Source organism: Apis mellifera, linkage group LG1, assembly GCF_003254395.2.
Source record: "Apis mellifera strain DH4 linkage group LG1, Amel_HAv3.1, whole genome shotgun sequence".
Classification (NCBI taxonomy): Eukaryota; Metazoa; Arthropoda; class Insecta; order Hymenoptera; family Apidae; genus Apis; species Apis mellifera.
Genome location: NC_037638.1, coordinates 21831688 through 21858615, shown reverse-complemented (window position 1 = coordinate 21858615; position 26928 = coordinate 21831688). Strand labels below are relative to the sequence as shown.

The 26928-nt window shown below is 42.5% G+C and overlaps 1 protein-coding gene across 8 annotated transcripts in view; it reads left to right on the top strand.

The window, feature by feature from the left end:
* Positions 1–26928, top strand: part of LOC552142 (latrophilin Cirl) — a 362490-nt gene that overhangs the window by 323806 nt on the left and 11756 nt on the right. For 5 of the 8 annotated variants that reach the window (XM_006571347.3, XM_006571351.3, XM_026443282.1 and 2 more), the window contains 11 exons: positions 15427–15533; positions 18421–18604; positions 19104–19279; positions 20160–20801; positions 22127–22538; positions 22652–22877; positions 22968–23133; positions 23258–23472; positions 23664–23767; positions 25008–25052; positions 26714–26882. In XM_006571347.3, coding sequence (XP_006571410.1) covers positions 15427–15533; positions 18421–18604; positions 19104–19279; positions 20160–20801; positions 22127–22538; positions 22652–22877; positions 22968–23133; positions 23258–23472; positions 23664–23767; positions 25008–25052; positions 26714–26882 — 2446 coding nt within the window. Of the gene's footprint in view, positions 1–14908; positions 15016–15426; positions 15534–18420; positions 18605–19103; positions 19280–20159; positions 20802–22126; positions 22539–22651; positions 22878–22967; positions 23134–23257; positions 23473–23663; positions 23768–25007; positions 25053–26713; positions 26883–26928 lie in introns of all 8 variants that reach the window. The other 3 variants (XM_006571350.3, XM_026443286.1, XM_006571349.3) reach the window with 2 other exon arrangements.

The following is a 26928-nucleotide window of genomic DNA, read 5'->3' as shown; positions in this document are numbered from 1 at the left end:
GTTCCGTGCGCGCGTGTATGCGATCCCGTGTCCGTATATCGATCATAGTCTTTCGATGACCTTGGACGGAGGGAGGAGAGGGGGCGGGGATCTATACGATCTATCACCAACGAATCTCGATCCGATCGCGCGCATCTTCGCCCTGGCAACCAGTTAGCCGCGCGATTGAACGGTTTGATCGGTCGAAGTGAAAAATTATTAAACCGTGGAGAAATGCGGAAATTCGATTCTCGATTTCGCGCAGATATATATATATGTACTTGGAAATATATGGTGGCCTTTTGCTCGAACCGCGGAATCGTCTCCTCGAGATTAATCGTTCAAATATTCACGCGGATCTTTCTTTCATTTTCGTTGTGTCCAATTTCGTTGAAAGTTTCCATTGTTCCAATGTGCCACCTTTCTCGCGTGAAAAACGCGATCGAATGAAATATTTCAGTCAACAACGCGTTTCGAAAGGGAGGATGAAACGAAAAATTTCGACGCTTCGTGTTATGCTTCGCGTGACTCGCGTTCAAGGAAAGAATAACGAAAAATAGAAAAAAGATCACGAAGATTTTTCTTTTTTACGATATTCCTATTAGATTATACAAATATTTTTTCGAGATCGAGAGAATAATTTCGAAGGATTGAACACTATAGAAGAATGATACCACCACGGAATCAGCTTCCTCGACGCCGTTCCCTCTCCTTATTCCCCACCCTCCCTCTCCCTCCCTGACCGCCCCAGAAATGGAGCAAAGAGAAATGGAGTCGAGATCGCGAGGAAATAAATGGCGAAAGGGGTAAAGGATGGGATGGGATGGGAAAGAGGATATGCCCAAGAGGAGGGAGGGTGGGAGGAAGGAAGGAAAATGAGGAAGGAGTGGACGGCTTCATATGGTCCGGCGAACTGGCCAATTGCTCGACCATTGAAGAGCGTATTTCGCGGCGGATCAGAGCGGTAGGAAGAATCGCAAACTCAGCGGTCGCTTCTCTATCCCGGTCCCTCGCGAACATCCCCTCTATTCTCCTTCGTTCTTCGTGTCTTTGCGATCTCCAATGTCTCAGACTCGCACACGTACACGCACACCAAAGTATACACGTACTCGTAATAATAAAATATATATATATACATATATGTACACGCGAAATGCAAGCGCGTTTCACGCGCCGCATTTCCGCTTGTCACAAGATCCACGTATTTCCACAAGATTCCGTATTTTTGACAAAATCCAACCTGTCCTGCGGATTCCTGTTTCTATTCTATTGTTCTATTTTTTGTTTTTTTTTTTTTATTATTATCATTTCTTCTTCTTTTCTTCTCTCGAATTGAAGATCGTCAAATTGTTTGAACAAAAAAAAAAACAAAAGCAAAGCGGAATTTATGTCGCATCCGTTGGTCTATAGATCGATTCGATTCGAAAATTCGAACGAAGAGGAGAGCTGTTAAGAGGGAGAGAAGAGAGAGAGAGAGACGAGACAAAGACGAAGAGGGTACGGTGACGCGAAATTTCGTTGATTCGCCGGGATTCATCGCGCGAATTTCGTCATTATGATTAATCGTGGCGGATATTAATTTTAACGAAACGAAACGACGAAAAAAAGGAAACGATGTGCGGTTCAACGACCAACGATAATATAAGACAACGTCAGCCGGTACCGTGAATAATTGGGAAAGATAATCGCGATGACGAATCGAAATCGTATTCCTTCCATCGTCGCTTTGCGATGAGCTCGATCCTCGTGGCCGGCTGCGGAGTGAAAGAAAACGGATGAAAAATCGAATGCGAGAAAGAATGCGTCGCGTAAGAAGAGAAATACGCGTGTTAATATCGAAACGCGCCATCGTTTGAGAGAGGTACGTTGAAGTACGTTTTTCAAAAAAAAAACGTTTCAAAGTTGGCCGCGCGGAGACGGTCTAAGGACCTGCTCTCGTCGTCGAGGAGTAATAACTTCCGGATTAACTTTAAGTGGAGAAGTTCCACCGCGTTGCCTACACCGTGCGTAAAGTCGTGCACGTAACATGTCGCGATTCCACGCGCGATTATACACACTCTATCTGCGTTTCGCAAGACGAGACAGCAGAATTTGACGTCAATTTAACTCATTTCGCGGAATCGATCGAGAAGAAGATCAACCCATCAGCTTTGCCCGCTGATCGTAATCACTCCGTACTTGCTCGTCTTCTTCTCTCTCTCTCGAATCTCTGGAGTCGTCTATATAAATTCCTTTTTTTGCTTCCCTCTTCTCTCCTCGAGGATCGATCTAGACCGCGGCGACTTTTCACCCTTCCCTTTGTGCCGTGTCTCAAAAATAACTTTCGTGCAATTTTTTCGTGCAACGATTTATACATTAGTTGTTGCACTTATCGATACTCGGATGGATATCGGTGTACCAGCGATTTTCCATTACAAAAATAAGGATATATTTAAGTATACGTGTAAATGTTTAATTCCAGCCGAGATTGGATATTTCTCTTGATCGATCGTCGCGTTTCATTTTCTCGAAGGGTTTCGATCCTTTTTCTTTTATCGACAAAATTATTATTCCAGTAATCATTTCTCGACTTTCGATGAGTTTTAACATTGTTTAGTAGGAATCTGGTACACCGTTCACACGAGTATCATCGTTCTTTTAAGTTAAGAACTCGAGAATCAACGGCGCGAGTCAACTCATTCGATTCGAAGAATTATTTATTTATTTATTTATTTACGAGTAACTTATACATTTTTCATACCGCTTCGTTTTCTTTTCTCTTTTTCTCTCCTCCTCCTCTCTCTTTTTTTTTCGATTCTCTCTGTTTCAATAATCGACCCGTTGTTTAACCCGTTACTCTCTCCCTTAACATCAGATCGTAGTTGGCGCAAGGTGCATCGATTTTCATAAAAATTCACACGCATGCACATACCTCCCGCTTGAAACATTTACCGCTACGTGTGTTCCGGGTCTACCTTTCACTGTGTTTCGCTTCGAAAGATCCTTTGTTAATGCGATCCCCGTGAATAACGAGACTTTGTTTCCGTCATTAACGCGTTGCCTGGTATCCTGAATAAGAGCTTTGTAAGCCTTCGGTTTACGTTTCAAAAAATTCCTTCCTTCCTTCCTTCCATCCGCTCGATTGATTTTTCCCCCAATTTAAATTTAAATCGAGTTTAAATTTCAATCCCGTACATATACGCTCGAGACAAAGATAAGAAGAATCCAAGATACCAGTCGACGCGTTTCTCCAACGTTTAACCATCCTTTCTTTCTCAGAAGTGAGCCAAGCAAAATGGAGCAAGCGTATCCCAGAAAAATCCAAGATACTTTAAAAAAACTAGCGTTTACGTGCAATCTAATTTTTACTCCTCCTCCATCTTCTCTCTTTTCTCGCTCTCTCGGCGCATCTCCAAACCTGTAGTTGGCATTGTCGGCGAAGCGAACAATCTCTCTTTCTCTGACCAACTTCCTCCTTCCTTTTATTATAATTCAAGAATCCGTTAACGCGACACGCGATAAGAAGAGTAGTCGAATCACGGATGGAAAGAAATTTCTCGCAATTCGGGCGAGAAGCAAACGGAGTTGAAAAAATCCCCCTCATCGGGGGATTCGTCTGATCCAAGCGGCATGTTGAGGAACATTGATCGCGGATTAACGTGGATGGGTTTACGGACAAAGCCGGGAACCGGCGTCGAAACGACGGATTGACGGTTGTACAGGTCTACGGTTTTCGAGATTTATCAAGGGGGTTGGGGCCGGCCACGTACGAGATTACGATTTAAGTGAAACCGGGGTAGGGGGGGGGCGGGGCTCGGGAACGATTAATGAAATTGAACGGCCCGGTTCCCGCAGCGAGTGCTCTGGAATTAATGACGCGCGCCGCGCGTAACCGTGGAAATGTTCATTACACCCGTTGAGAAATGACGCGGTTCGTTTCCCGGATTTTCTTCAATTTCTTCAATCTGCCACGCCGGGATTAGGGGATAGATCCCCCTCGGGGAGGGGAGGGGGGGAAAAATGACCAATCCGCGAGGAGTTTCCAGCGCGGAAATTAGCGAAAATTAGTTTCGAGCGTCGAATTAACGCCGCGAGATCGAGGTTGAGGTGCTGCGATCAATGTTCCTTGCTCTTCTTCTTCGATTCGTTGCTACACGATCCTCTTGCGATCCGTGGTCGGTTAATTACTCTCGAGATTAGTTAAAGAAAATTAGTTTCGAATTAACCGAGGAAGTTACGATCCAGTGATTCGAGTTGCTTTGATCTTTTTCAAAATTAAGGGAACATTGATTTCGAAGAATCAAATATTTTTAGATTAAGAGTGCTTCTTACGTTGTTGGCGCTTTCTTCTTATTCGATTCGTAGTTGAACTTTCGCAATCGATTAGCTATCCTCTTTTTTTTCTTGCTTTTTCTATACGCATTGGTATACGGCAATTGCTTGATATTTTGAATTGTTTGAAATTTTCATTAGTCAAATATTAGGTAACGATATATAAATTTATGATATTTTGCAAAAATCTAGGAGATGGACATTCGAATATTTTACAAATACCTCGAAATTATTTTGCATTCCTAAGTTTCCTTTCATTGGCAATTATTAATTTAACATTCATGGACGTGCAGAGGTTCCATTTTTCCAAATTTCTCGACGAGACTGTAACGTAATGAAAGAAAATGAAAGTTTCAAAGTTTTCCACGTGAAAAACAACTCGACTAAGTATACATACCATATAAAATGATGATCGAGAAAAGGCTAATGCTTGCTGTCCCGAACCTTCTGGGAACGGATTCTTTCCACCAGGTTGCGCAATCGCTGGGTAATTACATTGCGCTAATAGCCACTCGATGATTCGATTCTCCTCGTTAACTCGGACCGACCAGGGAACCAGTTCGAAAACTTCGAGAAATCCTTCAAGATTCTTTTTTTTCTACTAAGATATAAACTTCTTTCTTTTCTCTATCTCTTTCTCTCTCCTTCTCCTTCTTTTTCTCCTTTATCGCGATGCGGCCATTGAGAATCAGCGACGTTTAATCATTCATCATTCGAGCCATTAAAAAATGTAAATAAAAAAAAAGAAGGAACGTACCTCTTTAAAGATTCTTTAACGCGAATGCAGTCAACGGAGGAATTACGAGCGTTAATATTTGATTAATAAACACGACACGATCGCCTGGATTTGACTGAATGATGCAAATAAAAAAAAAAAAAAAAAAAAAAAAAATAGAATATATATGTATTTAGAGCAGCACGATCGTTGTTTGCATTCTTAATATTTATATTTTCGCGAATATTTCTATTCAGTCACCGTTGTACACCGACGATAATCGATGACACAAACTGAACGCGCGTCGATTCTCGTTACGTTCGGAAATTAAATTCAACGTTTTCTGATTCCTGGCTGCTTGTTAGTTTGCCAATTAATAACGACCGATCGACGAGAGAAAGGAGCAAAAAAAAAAATATATATAAAAATAAAAAAAAGTAAAAATAAAAAAGAAGGAAGGACACACACACGCACGCACGCACGAACGAGAAAGGAACAAAGAAGAGGAGAGACGGGAATAGAAAGAAGGGTGGCGAGGGTAGGCAGAGAAAGGAGATTGTTTCACGGGGAGGGGGATGTGATACGGCGTAATCGATCCGACGTAGATACATTAAACAATTTCACGATTCGTCATCGTATCCAAGGAGGATAATTAACCGTGGCAGGGAAACGTGAGAAGAACGTAATTTCGTATCGCAATCATCCCGGACCTAATCTCGGGCCGGGAACAATTACGGGAACGTCTTCCGTTTCTTCGAAACGCGATGTTCTTCTCCTCCTCCTTTGCCCGATATTTATCAAAACCCAAACCCGTTGTTCGTTGTGTTCGCTGTTTGATCGAGGAGAAGAAAAAGTGAGAGGAAAAATGGGAAGGAAATCCACCCTGGTTCCCTGGTTTCCCCCTTGCACGGTTCGTTGATAAACAATTTCCTCCGTTTTCCCCGTTTTATCGGGACGAATGAGCGGCTACTAATGAAACGATCAACATCGTTGTTTTCGCGTATTAAGAGCAAGGTTTCGATAGTTGTCCGTGTTTATCCTTTTATTCCTCTGCGGGCGTTCACTCTCGCGTAGCGAGTTTCCTCGAGATGTTTCGTAGCCTGAAAATAGTAGGGGATCGGAGAAAAATCGTGAGTAAACGTTAATTTATCGAGGAAATACCAAAGCGAGATAGATTCGATTCTCCAAAAATTCTTGGATGGAAATTTTTCACGAACAAATGAGTCGAGGATGAGACAAATATCGATCAAAATATATATATTATTCATATACTCGTTTCGATAAAATCGAGAGAGGAGGCAAGACAGTTTTGGATCGTCTCGTTTCTCCGACTAATTTCTCTCGAAACGATAATTGCATTTGCATGGAATAAGCCGTGTCAATCTCTATCGATCGATCGAAAATTACAACCCGCCGCCTCTCTCTCCCTCCTCCTCCCGTCCGCCGATTTCCTTTAATTCGATCAATCTGTATTTTTTTCGCCGGCCCTTTCCAATCTCGACCCGCAATCCCGGGCTTCGCATTTAGCCTAAACTAATTGCAGCCGCGCGAATTCCCTCGATAATCGTATTATCGCGAAATTAACTCTTTCGTTCAATTGAAAAAAACGTTAACGCGATCATAGTCGTTGTCGCGGTCGCTCTCTCACCTCTTTTGCCCGATTTTTAACCCTTCTCTCTCTCTCTCTATTCTTTTCAATTTTATATTCTCTCTCTCTCTCTTTCTCTTTAATTCCTCTCTTCGTCTCGTTCTAGTCTCTCTGCGTTAAAAGGCAACCATCGTTTCCCTCGTGCGTTTCTCGTTCTCGGATTTTTCATTCGTCCTTTTTTTTTTCTTTTTTTTTATTCAAAAAATAACTCACTCCAACATGTTTGTCCGGTTACCCCTCTCGGAATTTTTTCTCCGATCGAGGACGATCGAGAGCAAAACGAGGCTTACTCCGCCGGGATTTTCATTAGTTCCCTTAAATGGCCGGTCGAAACGGTTAATAGACGTGGACCGTAATTGGCGAGCAAGCATTCGACCGTCGATAAACTATTAATACGCGTTGCGGCTCGTGAGACCATCGTGAGAACGCGTTTACGACATTGTGATTGATCGTGTGTGTGTGTTGTGATAAAAAAAAAAATTCTATTATTTTCTACGTTGCTTCGATGAAATTCGCTTAAATATCGTTCTTAAAAAAAAGAAAAGGAAAGAAAATCTTTGTCTCATCCCCGATAATCGCAAACAATTCTCCAAGAATAATTTTTAAATTTTAAATTGTCCAAATTTATAATTTACCATACAATTTTTGTAAAATCATGAGAGACATCGATCGAAATCTCTCTCAAATTCATATTCGAATAATCGACGATTATACCGGCAAAAACAACGTATCGGATGTATCTCGTTTTAAGAACAACACGCAAAATGTATCCGCACACTCTAGTTCTATCCTCAAGTTCTCTCGACAAAACTCGTTTAATCCCCTGGCAGATTAAGAGGAAGAGACTTGAAGAGTAGAAAAGGATAAAGAGAGAGAGGGAGAGAGATGCGGTGAAGAAGAGAAGGCGAGAGAGTTAGAGAGCTCCCAGTTAGGTACTTAAAAGTATTCCAATCACGAGAACGCGGCGAAAGTCCAACGAATATTTCTCGTTACTCTCGTGGAACAGGGTTGTAAGGGGTGGTAAGGGAATGGATATATATATATATAAGGGTAGGGAATCGGTAGAATACAGGTAGGGAGGGGAGGGACGAGAACGGGCGAAAATTTACGAGGGCGAACACCACTGGTAACACTACTGGTCTGAGAAAACTGAGAATTTCTTCTTCTTCTTCTTTTTTTTTTTTTTTTCTTTTTTTCTGTAAATAAGCAATGTACATATCGCACCTCCCGTGATATCCTTGCTCCATATTGACACATAAGCGACCAAATTGCATGCCACAAGTTTATTATGTAATACATAAAACTCTTATGGAGAGAGTTTTGGTGGATGTTTGTACAGCTGGTTACAGCCACGATCGTGCCACGCTTCTGTAGATCATTGCAACGCTTTGCGTTGGCCAGTTAGCAGATCCGTTGCAATGATCCATTAGAGATTATCGATTCGAAATTTTTACGTAATTGCACAATTCGTTTATCCATTTATTTTTTTATCTTCACGATTTTTATAATTGATGAGAATCACGATCGTGGCGGTAATTGGAGAATTCGCAGAAGGAGATTTTTAAAACGTGATACGATTTTTACGAAAGATCAACGAGAAATTGAGATTTGTCGTTCGAGAATAATAATAATTCGTTATATTACGAATATCGCGAGTTAAGAATTCCTTCTGCGACGCTACTATTCCAGGTCTGATTCGTAATGGAAAGGAAAAAAAAAAGAGAAAAAAAACAGAATTACTTTATACATACATACAAAAAAAAAAGAACGCCAGAACGTGTGTGCTGCCATGGATCTTTTTCCCCTTTACCTCTTGTCACCGTCCGGAATGCTACGGAAAGAGATGCTCCTGTTGTGTTGTGTTCTCTTGTTTCTCCACTCTGACATGATCGTCGCACACACATCCTTATGGTGTCTGCGAGGGAAATTATCCTGGGGAAAATTCTTTCTGGAACAGAGGCTTTTTCGTCGACATTCGTCACACCACTTTCGTCTCATCACAGCAATCACAATCTGAAATCAATTTCCTTTTTTTTTTAGAGATTCTGCACTAAATCTTTTCGCTGTTCCTGTTTATATTACACTGTTCTCGTTACGAGAGAGCTATTCGCGTAACGAAAAAATATATACATATACATGTAAATGTTATTACATGCCACGATAAAAAATCGAATCGTCCAAGATAGATTTCCGTTCGAAAAAATTCAATAACGATTTAGTATCGTGCGTTTCCAAAAAAAAAAGAAAAAGAAAGGGATTTAAAACGAAGAACATAAAATGCTCGTTTAGAAATTCCGCGCTAAAAAACAAGCATCGAAGAATGAAATTACTTTACAACCCATTCAACTATGAAGTGGAACGTAATCGCGGCATCTTACTCGCAAAACGAGCGGATCGAACTCCTCGTGACGAAGTACGTAGACAACAAGTAAGATCGATTAATTGCTCGTTCCGACTGAAACAAATTGCAGATCGCGTCCGCCTTATTTCTCCTTTTTTTCTTCAATCTTCAGATTTGCTGCACGGCAATTTTAATTATATACCCAACGCTCATTTATCACGCTTGAAAAAAGAAAAAAGAAGGAAAAAGAAAAAAAGCAAACAAACGTAACCAATTAATGCGCCAATTGAAATAATATCCGTTCTTAATTAACGTAAATAATCAACAATAATACTGCGATTAAATCGAAATTAAAAGGAGGAGGGAAGAAAAAAAAAATGGAAAATCCCGAGAAAGTAATCCGTGCACGTTAATCGTCTCGTTTCGTTAATATCATCAATCGTTAATCAAGCCTTTTCAAGACGCGATCGATTAATATTCGAAAGCTTTCCAATTACATCTCCCATAGGGAGATACTCCTTTTCCGCCTGGTCATCGTGACGCGGACGGTAATCATTCGTCCACAAACGAACGATCACGGTTCTTCTCGAAGCGATCAATTTTCCACGCGTTTCTTCCCTTCGTCCTTCCTACATCCTTCCTTCCTTCCTTTCTTTCTTGTTTTCTCCTTTTTTCCCTCCGTCCGGATCGTTCGTTTCGCTCGTGTCCACTCGAGGAGTTGGATAAAATACCGAGGGCGCGAGGACGAAAATATACGTCAATGGGGCACGATCCTCCGATTTTCGGCCGGCTCCTGTCCCCTTCAACACCGATTCTGCTCGCTTGTTTCGCACACAAAGAGATTCCTTCCTCGATTAAAGATCCTCGCCTCAACGAGCCGCGTTTTACATCGTTCGCTGTTCCCCCTCTCTTTTTTCACACGGTCCAAAATCAAAACGATTTTTCATAATCTTCCCTTCGGGTGGTTGGTTAATTGATTTTTCGCCATCGGTCGCGAGACGAGGGAAATTCTGAACGAGTTCCTCGATTCGGTTTCCCGATCAATCGCGTCCCCCGTGTTTCCGGCTAAAACTGAATCTGTGTAACCGCGCGCGCGCGGACCTCATTTCGTGCCTGGCCATTTTCCACGCGAATGGCGCTTTCGTGTCGTTCTAATCGACCAAAAAACCATCGATTACAAGATATTTCGGTAAACGATCGGTAATATTTCTGACGCGTGCCTGGATTAGTTTCGCTTTATTTTTTTTTTTTCGTCCGGATTAACGATCGATTCGACGAGGAAGAAACTTTTATAAAAAAAAAAAAATCAAAATCGATCGTTGTAAATGTTTCATCGTCACATAATAATATAAAATTCGATTCGATTAGATCGAGAGAGATTAATTGCGAATGAAAGTTTGATACACGAAATACGAAATTTGCAAGTAAATTAATTCGAAACGATACATCGATTATTATTATTAAAATCGAAAGTGACAAAGGGAACGTGACGTAAAATTTTATAAATGGACGAATTCGATTTTCGAAAGAGACCAAAGTTTTTTTTTTCTTTTTTTTCGAACTAGCAGCGAGGTTATATACCCGAGGCGTGTCGCGTGACGGTGTCGGGAGTCGTGGCCCGTTTCCGTTTTGTTCCGTTATTAAACGCTAGGTGCATAAATAAGGATATCGTAAATCATCGGGCAGAATTTTTAGATAGGAGAAAAACGCCGGGTTTCGAGCTATCATTTGAATAAACTTTTACGGAAGACTTTCAGATCCGTCGAGTTTTATTTAGATCGAATCTCTACTTTCTTTTAACGGCCGCCCCTTTCTCCGACGAAAAAGGAAAAGCAAAACTTTTTCTATTTTTTTTTTATTAATCGTTCCTTTTCTCTCCGATATTAAAATATTAATTTTGTTCCCCCGTTGTACCCGCTTCGCCTCTATATCCCGACCACCGATCTTGTTGTTTGATCTACGCGCGTTATTACATTTCCATCCGACGTTTCGGTATAATCGCCGATGAATTATCGAATCCCTCCCCTCCCCTCTCTCAAAGCCATATATTAATTTTACGTATCGTGGAATGTACAACTCTGTTAAAAAAAAGTGTTAAATCGCGATTAATGCACGACAACGAACGAGGCAGGATTCTTACACAGGAACGATTTCGTCGAGAGAATTGATCTTTTTTTTTCAAAAAAATTTTCCACGATCATCTTTCGACGTGATGCCGTAACACGACGGAATCGAACATCGATTTCGAACCGCAATTCAATCAACGCGCGCGGATTACTCTTTTTTCGGGTTATACGTTTCCCTGTAAACAACGATAATTATCCACCCCTCTTTGCTAATCCATCGATGTATTATATTTATAACATCGATATATACATATATATATATATATCCGAGGCCATTTATGGAACGTTTACGGAGTTTCGAAAAAAAAAAAAAAAATAGAGAGAGATGATCGAAATTGAAATTTTAATGCACTGCCAAAAAACGAGGTGACGAGCGAGAGAGGAACTCTTTGTAACGCGTAAAACGGTCATTAAACCGATGCGAGGAGTCTATCAAAAGTTCCATGCATAGATTATACACCCGTTTCTTTGTAATGCGGGGATCAATTCGGCGGGAAGCGACTCGAAAAGGGAAGAGGGGAGGGAGGCGATAGAGAGAGAGAAAAAAAAGAAATAGTTCGACGTTGGTTGGAACATCCCGCCGGCGGGCTTTTCGCCGTTTCGAAACTCCTTTTTCGTGCGGCGGAACGGCGGGGGAAAAAAATAACAGTGGTTGGCCCAGATAAATACCAGCGTGGCGAGCCGTGAACGGGTCGAGATGTATTAAATCCGGGGGCCGGCCCACGCGAGTCGGAAGGCGTCCCCTGAATCATCGTGAAATCGATGATTAAAGCAACGACCGACCCACCACCAGCCGGTGCTCGGCTCAAAGTAGCGGCGCGATACAAGCGCAACGCGGGCGGCGGCCGCGATTCCTCCGTTGGATGGAAACGAACGATGAAAAGGGCTTGCGTCTGTGTGTGTGCGTGTAAGGGCGAGGAGGGAAAGCGAAGGCCTTAATAACAACGAGCGGCCCAACATCCGCGAAATGGCGATTTTTCGTGTTCCCACGTAGTTTATTCCTTCTGAAAATTACGTTTACCCCGAGCGGTGATTCGATTCGGTGGCGCGCGCGTGCAACAACAAGGACGATCCCCGACGAAAAAGGGAGAAGAAAAAAAAGGGTGGGGGAGGAGGAGAGGGAGAGCGACGTCACACCGTGACACGAACGTCGTAAATGAAAAAAATGGAGAACACGCGCGTACCTTGTTCTCCACGATCCTCCTCTTCTCTCCTTTTTGCACTCCTCCCTCTTTCACACGCTCGTTTCGCGCACGATTTAATAAAATTCGGCAAAGTTTTAAAAACTTTGGGAGGAGACGCGAAACGGAAGATTGTTGTCGATAACAGGAACGGTTTTCTCTTCCCTCCCGTACGGTAACATGGTAATCTACGCGCAGGGCCAATTGCCAACCAAGTAAGCAGAAGTTGGCCGGGTCGGGCAACTGTCGATACACGCCACTCGAATCACGACAAATTGACGTGGCCGGAACAACCCTTGCAAACGGGAGGAATCCCGCCCTTCGAGGATCGATCGTCGGCTCGCGTATTAATCCTTCCTTCCCTCCAAAGGGACTCTTCCCTTTCTTTAACCTCCTCCTCTTCATATCAAAAATATTCGCGCATACGAAAAATTCTTGCCGAGATTAATAGGAGGAAATTTCGACGAAATTTCGAAAAGCGGAGATTAATCCTTGGAGATAGCGTGTCGGTATCCCGATAACAGGTCGAGGGCTTTGCACCTGCGCAACGACAATGTTCCGCGCAACAATGGGCCGTGCACTCTGCTCTAATGGCTCGTCTCCCTCCCCCGAGATCGAGATTAAATCGTGCGCGCACTTTAACTTTAATTCCAAGGCGGGTCTGTCTTCGTGCGTGCATTACGCGAAAAATGGAGAAGCGATCGAAAGGCTCGGCGAAAGAACGAGATTGGAGCTCGACGAGTTTTGCACGTCCGATCGTGTCGCGCGCGGGAAACTGAACTGTTCGTCGTCGAATATATATAAATATACGTGGGAAAGATTGGAGATAGAAATATTTATAAACACGGTAATATTAGTGCTCGAGATATAGAGATATAGATACGACATTATTTACATTTCGAACAGATATTAAAATTTATATCGACAAAGCGTGATTTCGCGAGACTGTATATTTACATTCTAATCGATGGATATAATATAGAAAATTGTTAAAAAGCTCTTCGATTCAAAAAATTTTCTATATATATATATATATAAATAATTGATTAATTAATCGATTTATTGTAAATTTTCTTCGCGAAACTTAATCTTTAAATACACACGTACGCGTTGTATCGTATATCGATAATATTTTAAAAATTCGAGAAAACTTTTCTCTAAACCGATCTCTAATATTGGTTAGCGTGAAAAATTGAAAGAAAAATAAAGGGGAGAGAAATTGATTTTAAAGAAGTGCTGTAAAGCATTAATAATACTCGATAGTTGAATCATTAAGTCAGGTGCACTTCCGTCATCGATCGGTTCGTTATAGCCGCTTCGTTTCCTCCCTTTCTTCGCGTCAATAAGATTTTTCCAGTAACGTTAAAAATAGGATTGGGGCGCGTTTTCTCGTCTAGTACGGAGTAAAAAATGCCGCGTTTTTAAACTCGTCGATTTATTTTTAATGAAACGATTCCAAGAGACCTGCTAAGCTGCTTTCCCCGTTAAGACGATTACGGTTCGTTTTCAAATCAAACGACCCACGCGAATAACGAATGTCTTTGGGATTAAAATCGCGGGCGAAAACATCTTTGAAGCCAACTAAAGATTCGGCGATAAGTACGAAAAATTCCCTATGCAGGAACCAACTCCCTCGCGCGTCATCGTGATATACTTTCTCTTACTTCCATTTTGTTGTTCTTATTTTGCAAAGCTTTAAAAATCCCTCACGAATCCAGTAACAAGTCTCTCTTGTAAAATAACAATTAAAACCGTGACGTGAAATTTCTTTCGCGAAAGTTTACTTACTTTTCAACAAAGTGCCATGCGTTTACAACAATTGATCGAATTTCGTCGATCAATTTCTTATACGTCGAAATATAATTTAGAAAAAAAGGAAAGAGACAATTGAAATTTCGCTCGCGTGACCCGATTTCTGTACGCGTCGAAACGATGGATTAATTCAGAGAAGAAAGGAAAAGGAAAGGAAAGTAGATGTGATATACTCGTCGAGGAAACTTTGCAACGTGTTTTGAGTCCAGTTTTCTGCATGATACTAGTATCTCTGTACATACACTCCGTGATACCATTAACACGAAATAATCGACGCACGACGTTGCGAGTACAAGTTCATCTGTCCTATTACCACGAACGCATACTGCGCTTTTAGAACTACTGCAAACCTCTGTTTCTACTAACTCAATGTCCTGTTGTAATTTGCTAACACGCGTACCTCGTGAGTATCGAACATCTGTTGTTACTAACATTCTCCCCGATACGCTGTCGCGTTTCGAAATAACAGAATGAAACAAAAATCGTGCCTCCAACATGATGAAAATACGGATTCTCCAATTGTAAATACATATATATGTATATGTATATATATATTGGAAGAAATTTTTCATGATTCATAATGATATGTGAGGCAAAAGAAAAAAAAAAATATATATATATATACATAGAAAATATGGAAAACGTCATGAAACATTTTTCAAGATCGTCATGGTTCGCTTCTCATCGGCGCCATTGATTCTCGTTAAAGAAATTCATCCCATCGAATCTTCTTTCGAATCACTTGTTATTCTCCCTGTTGGGTGACATTCTTTTGCTCATTCGTGACGATTGCAGGTGCAATTATCGTAATTCCTGTTCGGTGGACGTGCGCAGCGACATTTTCGAGGAAGATCCGTGTCCCGGAACCGGAAAATACATCGAGGCGCAGTACTATTGCCTAGGTTGGTGCACACACAAACACATATCTTTTCGACTTCGTTCGATCGTCTTCTTTCGTCCACGAGTTGTAACACCGGGTTCACGATTTTTCCAAGTCTTCTCAACGAGACGAGGATGATGATGATGATGATACGATGATAAACGAGAAAGATAAAGAAGAAGATAAATTTCATCATTGAATTATTCATATTATTCGTATCGTGGCTTGGAGAAAGGCGTGAACCTTCGAGCGAGAAAGAATTGACAACGAATGACACGTTCGTCGAAAAAGTCTCTCCCCTTTTTTCAATCCTCCCTCCTTCGTAAGCATCCGTAATGACGATAAGAGGAAAAGGGACAGGATCCATGGTTCAGTACACTTTGGTAAGGGTGTACGTAGTGTACGTCATGTTAACCGACCAATCGCAAACCAGGTGCAACGACCAGCAGAACTGCAGCATTGTTGCATCGACGCTGCAATTCGGCGATCCCTGTCCCAACACGCACAAGTACCTCGAGGCGCATTATCGTTGCCTGTCCGGTAAGTAAGACTCCGCCATTTTTGTACGCGCCCTTCCCTTCTCTGTAATATCTCTGTACCCTGTATCGTTTATTCTACGAAACGGTCTTCCGTAGATACCCAACAATCGCATAGGCGCCGACCGTCGAAACATTCTTTTAGCAAAATGGTCGGAAGAAATACGTTTGCGGATATTACAAATGTTTGTCAATGATTTAAATTTTTCTTTTCTTTCTTTTTTTTTTATTCAACGTGTATTAATAATTCCTATTCCAAATTTCGTACTTTCAAACGTAAATTCGTATTGTTAACACGATTCATACGTGTGTATCCTTTTGAAGAGAATTTTTTTTATCTTTAAGAAGAATCTAATGGATAACGCTTCGTTTCGTATCGCGTGAAAAATGAAAATATACTTTTCCCCGCAATCGATATTTTTCTTGTCCATTGCGCGAGAATTCGAATGTTTTTCTATTTTTTATTTTATTTTTATTATTTAACTTCTCTTTAGAATTTCAGGAAATCTGTAAACATCCCGAGAATCTCGTTTTCCAGGGGAACAAGTTCTCGATAATCGCTTTTTCTTTTCTTTTCTTTTTTTTTTAAAGAGGCGCGGTTAAGTCTCGAGCGGGTAAAAAGCAGTTCAACCGCGAGAATCGATTAGGATTTCCCGAAGTCGGCGCTTATGATTCACGTTGCCCACGTAACTGCGAGCCCGTGTCCCGATAAAGATCTTCCAACGGCTTGCATCGGCTATGCACTCTCGAGACAGACGGAGTATAAAGTGGAGAGGAGAAAGAAAAGATGGCAAAGAGGGAGGAAGAGGGAGGGGTTAGGCGAAGACGTGATCTTCGCGATCGAGAAATCGATCGTGGGGATCGGTAACGCGGCGGAACATGCGGCTGCACGTCCAACATCTCTGACGTGTTTCGTATCGTAATGAAACTCTTCTACGACCTTAATAAGAACAAACACGGCAAATGTGGAAAAAGGAGGAGGAGGAGGAGGAGGAGGAGGAGGAGGAGGAGGAAAGATTGCTGCAAGCGATCGATCGATCGATCGTTCGTTACGCTCAACGATTCCGCGAATCGAGTATGACGAAATGGCCATGATTCCAATATCCCGATCTTCGATTAATTTTCCATCGATCGTTCATTCGTATTAACACGATTTTCGTACGATTTGATTTTCTTACCATTTCTTCGATTCCGTAACAAAAAATTCGTGTCTTGATCCTCGAAAAAATCTTTTCTTTCCCATACGCACTTCCATGTATGCCGCATTTGTTTGAACATTTTACGATCCACAGAAACAGACTTAAAGGCAAACCGAAAAGGCGGCTTCCTTCCCTGGCATTTCGACGTTCACACTTACCCCCGATTACGAGCTCCCAAAACCACCGGCTCGACACAATCACTTATTGGACCATAAACTGTCACCCCCTGCCTTCCGCCTCTCCGTTTGCTTTCCACGACTCGCAATGCCTCGTCTTCGTCTGATCGATATCCAGGGAGGGATGGGCTCGATAGATCGGTTGAACCGACGTATATTGAAGAGGTAGTAAAGGGATAGCCCCGTTGGTAGTCCCCGATACCGCGGCGAGCGAGAGAAAAGCCCTCTCCTCCGCGTCCCTCTCGATACTCCGTCCCTCGATGCGCATACGGCCGTCTCTCTCTCTCTCTCTCTCTCTCTCTCTCTCTCTCTCTCTCTCTCTCTCTCTCTCTCTCCCGGACGTATCGTATACGGACATCGGCAACGTCCGGTATTTTACCTTATCGCCAACCCCTTCGGCCAATAAAGATGACCTCTATAGAGATAGTGCCGCGAAATACGCGGACCATCCCGTTCAGGGATTAACTGCCGTCGCCATCTTGGGTTAAAGATCGTTCTCTCCTCTTAGGCCAGATATAGTCACGATATCACGGGTACCTTCGAAGGTAGGCTAATCCTGTCGTCCCTGTTTCGACTCGATTCGGGGGTGGAGGTAACGATATTCGTTTTCGGGGATATTTCTTCGAGATCGATTCGACGCCGCGTGACCGATTGGCCCGACCGATTGTTCCATTCAACCATCGTACGATTGTTATGGTACGTGGATATGTATTCGAGATAGGGAATCCCGAAATGGGCATGGACAATCGTAGTAGAGAGAGAGAGAGAGAGAGAGAGTACAATCGTCGGTTTCTGGAGAAACCGATCGTTCCATTCTTCTCTCGGTTCTTCAACGTCGAATCGATGGCCCAATAATATCTAGAGATAACGCGATAAATTATCGGCTCGATATCATTTAATTGCACGTTACCGTGTAATGATGAGTTTATAAATAAAAAGTATATATTGAATATATTCGTTCGTCGAAGTCATTCGTCGTTATCGCCACGATTATCTCCCTTCTATAAAGATTTAACGAAAGTCGAAAAAAAAAAAGAAAAGAAAAAAAAAGAAAGAAAAGGGTGAGCTTGAATTGAGTGAGATTAAAGACGGTTTTCATCGTGACGGGGCGATTCGACGAAGAAACAAGTGACGACGAGCGTTTAGTTTCTGGCCAAGAGAAAGAGAGAGAGATCGACGAGAGATCGATCCTTACTTACAATCCACGTAACTGCAACGAGGTTTAAAATATCCGTGGTCGTTCGAGCCGATTGACGAGCAGCCAGCTTCGGTCTACCGCGTCCTCGAATTCTACTTTTCCTTTTTAATTATACTCGAATCCGATAAGCTCGTGGACGAGCTCTCTCAGGATTTTCGAGGGTAAACCTGGCGAAAGTTAACGAGCCACTCTTTCACTTTCGCCGCCATCAACCCCTTCTCGCCTTTCCGTTTCTCGCCTTCGTTTGGCGCCGCGCGTTTTCACTTTTGTTTTGTCTCCTCCACGAATTAAAACGACACCGACTCACAACACTTGCAGCGGCAACGACCACGACAACGTCCCGTCCGAGTCCTCCGTGGTTCATGACTTCTCAGCCGAGCGTTTGGAGCACGGCTAAGCCGACTGTCAGGCCTCCCTCGAGGATTACGACACCCTCGGCTCAGCAACCGCCGCAGCCACCAGCACCGTCCACCCCGGCGCTCCCAATAACCACCACTCCAAGGTCGGTACACGCTTTAAACACTTTACGAATTAAAATACGAAACGCGTATTTTGCTTTTCGAATAAGAGTATCCTTTCGATTTGCTCTATTTATAATTTTTCCAACTTTAAATTGTCCGTTTCGAAATATTGTTTTTTCGCTTCTTTGGGGGAGGAAAAAATTGGAAAAATGTCCGTGATAATTTCCATCCATATCGGCACGGCGAAAGATACGGTGATATTTTTCCCAAATTGAAGCGTGAAATAATAAAGATATTTCCGTTACCCGCGCAACTTTGCCACGGAACATCCGAAAGGATATTCTCTCTCCTTGTGTTAGTTGGAAAAACAAAGTTATCGAAAATGTTCCATTAAAAGTGGAATATTTTGCGTTGCCTTCCTCCCCGACCCGGTGGTGGTGGGGGGAGGAGGAAATATTTTCGTTGGACGACGAGCATCGTTGGACACGATGCTGGCAACAGCCGCGTTTCAAAGTGACAAACGACCGTTCCATTTCACAGTCCTACGTCGACGAGGTCGCCGCTCGATATGGAGGTCGAAGTGGACCAAGACTTAATATCTCCTGCGAACGTTCCGTCTGCGAATGCACCGGCGATGCCTCCGATCGTTCCCGAGACCACTCAGGCCACAACCACGTCGACCTTTGCCCCTTGGAGAACGAGTCGAAGGACCACTGGTAAGTTCTCGAGTGTGTTTCATCGAGATCTTCTTGAACGAGGGAAGAGCATTGATGGCGTTTTGATAAGGAGACCGTGTGTAGTATCGTTTATTCTATATCATCGAAGTCGAGGAGGAGAGACGGTGCTCCTCCAGAAGTCGAAGGTTTGAGAACAGAGCTAATTGCTCTCCCCATTAGATTATCGAATTCGTTCGATGATAAGATAGACGGGACGAAAACGAATTATTTATTCGATCAATTATAAATATATATATATGTTATATATATCCAACGATCTATCCATTCATGCGTGTGGGGTAATTCGAAACATCTCTCTACTCGATTACGGTCGACACGTTCGCTCGAGGGCTTGTCAGCTGTCAATTACAGTTACACGATCCGAAAGGGTTAACGTTCAAAAGACAGCCGCCAGAACTTGAGAGAGTTTCAAGTAGGGATAGGGCTTGAAATGGATATTCTTCCCTGAGATATCCCAAAAAATCTAAGTTATCGATTCTTTCTTTTTTCTTTTCCAATTGCTTCGGCCACGTATTCCCGGGAGTCGTACCCGAGGTGTAAATGCAACCGCGTATTAAAGTAAACCGAACACCACCGCATCGAGGCCAGCGTATATAAATCGTATCGGGAGCTCTAACCAACCTTCGACTTCGATGTAACTCGCCAACTCTCTGTAACAATCAGTGCAAAAGATTAAAGCACCCGTGGGTATCCAAAATTCCATTTCGCAGACCCGATACGATGTTGAACGCGAGCTAAGCCCCCCCTCTCCCGCCGGTCCGCCGAGGATCGGACACTAGAATCACATTAAACTACCGCGCCATTAACTAAAGCCAAGTAACAGGGCAACTAACGCTCGTAACTAACTCAAATATTGCAGTGCCGAGTACCTTATATCCGGAGTCGAGCTCGAACGGGCAGTGGTACGACTACGGCAGACAAGTGTGTCCCCCGGTGATAGCCAGGAACCTGTCGTGGAACACGACCAGGGCGGGCGACGTAGCTGTTCAGAGTTGTCCGGGCGGCGCGAACGGTTTGGCGCGTTGGAGATGCCTGGCCAGGGGAGACACGGCCTTCTGGCACAGGGACAGCCCGGATCTGAGCGAGTGCCGCTCCGTTTGGCTGACCACGCTCGAGAACAGGGTGACGGAGGGCGACGTGATCCTCGGGATCAGCCGCGAGCTGTCGCAGGTGACCAACAACAGCAGAGGGTTGTACGGTGGCGACATGATGATCACGACCAAGATCATCAAGAACATGGCGGAGAAGATGGCGCAGGATATAAGAACGTATCAGGACGCGAATCAGAGGGAGGTGAGCGTGACCGAGCTGCTCCAAGGTGTCGTGAGGACGGGTAGCAACCTGCTCGACAAGGCGCAAATGGCGTCCTGGAAGGATCTGAGCCATCAGGAGCAGATGAGAGTCGCGACCTCTTTATTGATCGGGCTCGAGGAGAACGCGTTTTTGCTCGCCGACACGTTGATGCACGAGAAAACGATCACTCACGAGGGAAGGAACATACGTAAGTAGCGTATTTTTTTACTCGTTGAATGGAAAGAGAAGGGAACCGTGGGGAGAGATGGGTTGGGAAGAGAGAGAGAGAGAATGGGAAATTAGATCTCGCGAGGGTTACAATTCCGTGGCGAAATAACGTAATTGGGAATTCGAGATCGTTCATCTCCGGAATTAGTCGGAATTATCATCGTGCACGCGTGGTATTTGAATGGTAAAAATTACCCACGAACTAATTTAGATCGTCGTAGATAGGAGGAGGGAGAGAGAGAGAGAGAGAGGCGTATATATATACTCGTGACGAGTAAAAAGGAGTGGCGAAGGATGGGATAACGAATTAACGTTGAGTTGTCTAGCACAATGGACGTGCAAGTATCGTAGGTCCGACTTTGGGATCGGGTCGCATAAATCTAGATCGCTTATCTTACGGAATGCGACGTTGGTAATATCCGGCGTGGATAAAACAAAGATCCAAACCCATCGTAATTCTCTGGTATCTTGGCTGGATAATGTTGTAACCCGAGCTTTACCTTTCTCTCTCTCTCTTCCTCCTCCCTTTCTCTCTCACTCTCTCTCCCTGCCTGTCGTATTAACACAACAAAACACGGAGAAAATTACGAGCAATTTGATTTACTTCCTGGAAGTAAGGTGGCGCGCGCGCGCGCGCGGTCGTGATTGAGGTTGGTGGAAGCGTGTTCTGTTCTGTGCGCCGCGGTCGAAGCAAGCGGTAGCACCAACATTAGATCCGCACGTGATAAATAGGATAACAGTAAAGGGTAAAAAAAGAAGATGGATTTGATGAGCGACAGCCGGCCGGATGCCATGTAACATAATATCCCCTCCCCCCCCCCCCAACTGACCGTGCTCTTTCTTCCGTGCTAACAGAAAAGTAACTACTATCGCCGGCTAGCCTCCAATTTTTTTTCCTCGTCGGCCGTGCCACATCACGTTTATGACTGATCGAATGGGGAATGTACGATGAGAGGAACGGGGAAAAAATGGCGGACGGAAAGATATGGCGCGTTTAGTTTTATTGTTCGTCCGGGAAGATGAATCGAAACTTCATAGTCGTGGGATCGTTGTAGAATTCGGTTAACTTTATCCAGAGATTCGATATCCTCTTCCTATGGAGTATAAATTTCATTCCAATGATACACGCGCGTGGGCGTGTATTTCTACGGAATATTTGAAATCGATGAAAGAATGGCCGAGGGTTCTAATCTGAGGGAAAGAATCGTCAAATTCTTCGGTTGTATCAATATCTATTCTAGTTATTTCTCGATACCGATACCTCCAATGATCCAATATATGTATATATTATTTTTCTTGAAACAGTGATGGAAGTACGCGTGTTGGATGCACGGAACATCGGTGACGATTTAGAGATATTCCCGACAGAGGCGGCTCAACAGAGGTGGACAGCCTCGAACGATCGTGTCGAGTTAACTAGAGGAGCTTTGCTAGAGAACAGCGAGGGTGGCATTGTCCGTTTGGTCTTCATGGCCTTTGACAGGCTCGAGGAGATCTTGCAGCCGCAAGCCGAGGTGTCATCGTTGGTCATGAACGACGAGCAGCAACCATTACCGAAAAGGAACACGACCAGGCTTCTAAATAGCAAAGTGATCTCCGCGTCTTTAGGCAAAGGAAGGCATATTCAGCTTAACGAGCCTGTCAGAGTCTATTTCAAGCATCTATCTATAGAGAACGTTACCAATCCGACTTGTGTGTTCTGGGATTACATCTTAAGGTAATTAAAAAAAGTTTCTCTTTCATCACGCGTGTTTTTCCGTGTGTTATCACATCGTCTCATTGGAAAAGAAAACAAGAGGTTAACAAGCAATTAATATTTTTAATTTTCAGCGCTTGGTCAGAGGAGGGTTGCGAAATACGGAAAACCAACGAGACTCACACAGTGTGCGAGTGCAATCATCTTACGAATTTCGCCGTTCTGATGGACGTTCACGCTGTCAGATTGGACATAGCTCACCAGGTCGCGTTGCAAATCATCACATACATCGGCTGCATCATTTCCGTGGTTTGCCTGGTTCTAGCAATTTTGACCTTTCAATTATTTCGCGGACTGAAGGTAATTAATAATTTATCCCGCGCGATACCGAGTTTTGCACCGGTTTCGAATTTTAGAAACCTTGAGAAATCTTGCTTTTCTTTCTTTCAGTCGGACAGAACGACCATCCACAAGAATCTCTGCGTGTGCCTGTTGATCGCGGAAATTTTATTCGTTTGCGGAATCGGGCAAACGAACCAGAGAATTGTCTGCGGTATCGTCGCTGGATTATTGCATTTCTTTTTCCTCTGCGCATTCGCCTGGATGTTCCTCGAAGGTATCTATACCACTCTATTCCGTAAATATTATCCATTGCATGTCGTCGTTTATCGAATTCTAGAACGACGAATAAGCGGCTCGATGTGTCAAAGTTTGATCCTACCTTGAAATTTCTTTCCCAGGCTTCCAATTATACGTGATGCTGATCGAGGTGTTCGAAGCGGAAAAATCAAGGTTACGCTGGTATTATCTGATCGCCTACGGTGCTCCGTTACTGGTCGTGGCCATTTCTTGTATAATCGATCCTCTCAGCTACGGAACCGATCGATATTGCTGGCTACGGGCGGACAACTACTTCATCTTCAGCTTCGTTGGACCAGTGATACTCGTTATATTGGTAAGACGTCCGATTCGCGAGCAAGGAGGCACGGGACAAATTGTTGCAAATTAATGATAATTATCAAAGCATCGAGCGTTTGTCTCGATGAAAACGTGAATATGAATAATTCAATAATATATGTACATAATTCCGTGCATAACCGTTAGAGTATAGACACTCGAGAAATTGTCATCTGGTTTTCTTATTAGGCGAACTTGGTATTTCTTTCGATGGCGATTTATATGATGTGCCGGCACGCGAACACAACCGTAGCGATGAAGAGTAAGGAGCACTCACGATTGGCCAGCGCAAGGTAAGCGTGAAAATTTCGGGTTTGTTAATAAATATGATGCGTAAATCGACGTAAATTTGTATATATATATATTATGTATATCTCTATATTAAAAGTGATCGATCGAGTCCGTCCGTTGATTACGTGCGAAATAATGAATCCTATTCGTCGAGTAGAATATATATAAAGTGTTTGTTTGGTGCTTTCGGTTCACGTTCGCAAGCTTTACTTGCTTAAACAATGTCTCCCGAAAGAGAGTCTTTTATTGTCACGCATCTTTTTGGCGGCCATGCTGAATTTCGTTACTATATTTAAGTTTCTTATTATGAGTTAATGTGTTGGAATGACCGCAAGATTTCCGTTCGTTCGACACACCACTTGTATTGCTAATGTAAATCTTAGGTAATATTTATACGATTATATGTATATGTATATTTATATATATATATACGTATACGTATATATTTATTATATACAATGTGTATCTATGATTTGACGCTCGTTAAAATGCATATATACGTGATTATAATTATAAATACGCCGTCACAGTCGAGTCATGCTTCATCGAAAAATTGGACGCACGAACAATCGAACGAGTACGATGATAATTAGCTTGCGCTCTATGTTCTTTTTTTTTTTTTGTGATTTAAATTAAACGAAAAAATATGTCGAATGAAGAGAGAGAGAGAGAGAGGGAGAGAAAGGGAGAGAGAGAGAGAGAGAGAAACAGTAATAACGACAGGGTGTTAACTTGATAAATTTCTGGAATATATGGAAATGTTGGTGATGGTAGTTAAATTCTCTTGCAAACTCGACTCGTTTTATTATCGAAGCTGCTTTATTATCAGTAAAAAAAAAAAAAAACTCATCTCTTCTCTCCATCGTTTTTTTTTCTGTTTTTTTTTTTTTTTTGAACCTTTTTGTATTTCATTTTCATTGTGTGTTTTTTTCTTCTTTTTTTCTTTCTTAACAATTTGTTAACAAACTGTAATTAAAATGTTGTCCAACATTTCTTCCATTCAAGTATATTATAACAGCAACAGATGAAGAAAGAAAGAATACGAATCGAGTATTGCATCAGAAGGATTATAACTTTTTTTTTTTTTTTTTTCTCTCTTTTTTTTTTTAATAATCAATTAATTGAAATGGTGCCGGAACAATCACCTAACTTTGCTGTCTTGTTTCATTTTTGTATTAAATCTTCTACCCACTTCTGTCTACACTGTTCTACATTCTTCTGCATGGCGTGGTTGGTTGGTAGTGGAAAGGAAGAGAATGCTCTTCCCAACAAATTGCAAGCGCACTTGTAAGATATTTACCAATTTTTATTATTACTCACCTCTCGTTCATTCATTATATAACATCATTCAATACACTAATCGTCGTTATCCGTGCCTTTTTATTTCATCACCATTTAACACTGTTCACTGTTTTCATCCATCTCTTTGCGTTTTTCATTCAATGCTACCGTTTACATTGACTGTTTCTTTATTATCATTATATATATGTATATATATATGTATATACATATATATACATATTTTTTTTTTTACTTTTATTATACATTTCTTGCGAATGTAGAAGGTAGAACATAGTAGTTTGTACGCGAAGAGAAGTTCACGACACATATGATCTGATCATATATATCAGAATTCATAATCGATGCGACTCACTGGAATCGCAAATGTCATTATTATATACATATATATATATATGTATATATATGTATATATATATATATATATATGTGTGTGTGTTATTCCATACTTATTAAACGAGAGCCTGAGCAATTTGCAATTACCAAGCAGCTTACTTAGCAAAGTGTCTTCGTGATAATATGCTTGACAGAGAGAGCACACACATACACACACGTACACACACACACACACATGACGACGATCGATATTCTCCGAACTCCTCTTAGTTACGTCACGCCGTTTGCCTTTCCTCTGAGTACATAACGACGATTTAAACCGCATGCCGTATTTACCCCTTTAGTTTCGGGTGTAAACGCCTGATTTGAGAGTAGCTTAGCGAATACGCGCGAGATTAGAAGTAACAAACACCTGCCTAGTGTACCTGTGTAGTTCGCGATATCTCCCCGATTCCTCCTCCCCTTCGTGGTAGAGATCGTAGTCTTCGTAGATCGTTAACAAGGGAATCAAGAAGTAGAAGAGAGAGAGAGAGGGAGAGAGAAAGGGAGAGAGAGAGAGGAAAAGAAGAGAAAGAAAAAAGAAAAAAGAACGGGGGAAAAGAAATGAGAGAAAGAGAGAGAGAGGGAGAGTATGAATACACGAACGACGAAGAGAGAGGGGAAAAAAAAAAGGGAGAGAAGTGGTAGAGAAACTAGTAAGGGTGTGTGCGATGCTTATAGGACGCCAACCGCTTCGGAACTACGCGAGAACATTAACGATGCTAATGCTTTGTTGGAGAGCGGTATACACGACAACGTGCACGCGTGTAGAAACGAGCAACATTAGTACAAGTTAGCGTCGCGTAGCTCGAAATGTTGCGTGCACTGTTGGGTGCATAACGGTCGTACCTTGATAATCTTTCGTGTTCTCGCCGCTCCATTTCGATAAGAACGTGACAAATGTAGCATTGGAATTATTAGAATTAAAGTCACACCATCATCCATCATTTAGCACGTTAACCTTAATTCTTTCGATGGCACGAGATCGTAAAAAGATCGTTTCCTTTCACCTCCCTTCTTCCCCACTTTTTTCTCTTCGTTTCTCTTCCTCCTCGTATTTATTTATTATTTTTCTTTTTCTTTTACTATTGCCCCTCCATCCCTTCTCCACCCCTTCATAAGCTCACATATAGCTATTTCATAGTTCTTCACGATCCTTTAAGCATCGCTCGCAATTATTTCGCTCCACTTGATTATTTTTTTTTTTTTTTTTTTTGCCCCCCCAATCTCGATGAGATTTGATCAAATGATATTTTATTTAATTATCGATATAGGGCATGGCTGAGAGGAGCGATCGTCCTTGTCTTTCTGCTGGGACTCACCTGGACCTTCGGCCTTCTCTACTTGAACCAAGAATCCGTAGCGATGGCGTACATCTTCACCATATTGAATAGCCTGCAGGGGCTGTTTATCTTTGTGTTCCATTGCGTTCAGAACGAGAAGGTAAGGGAATACGTCGGGGTTCAAACGTCCACGTTACTTTAAAAAA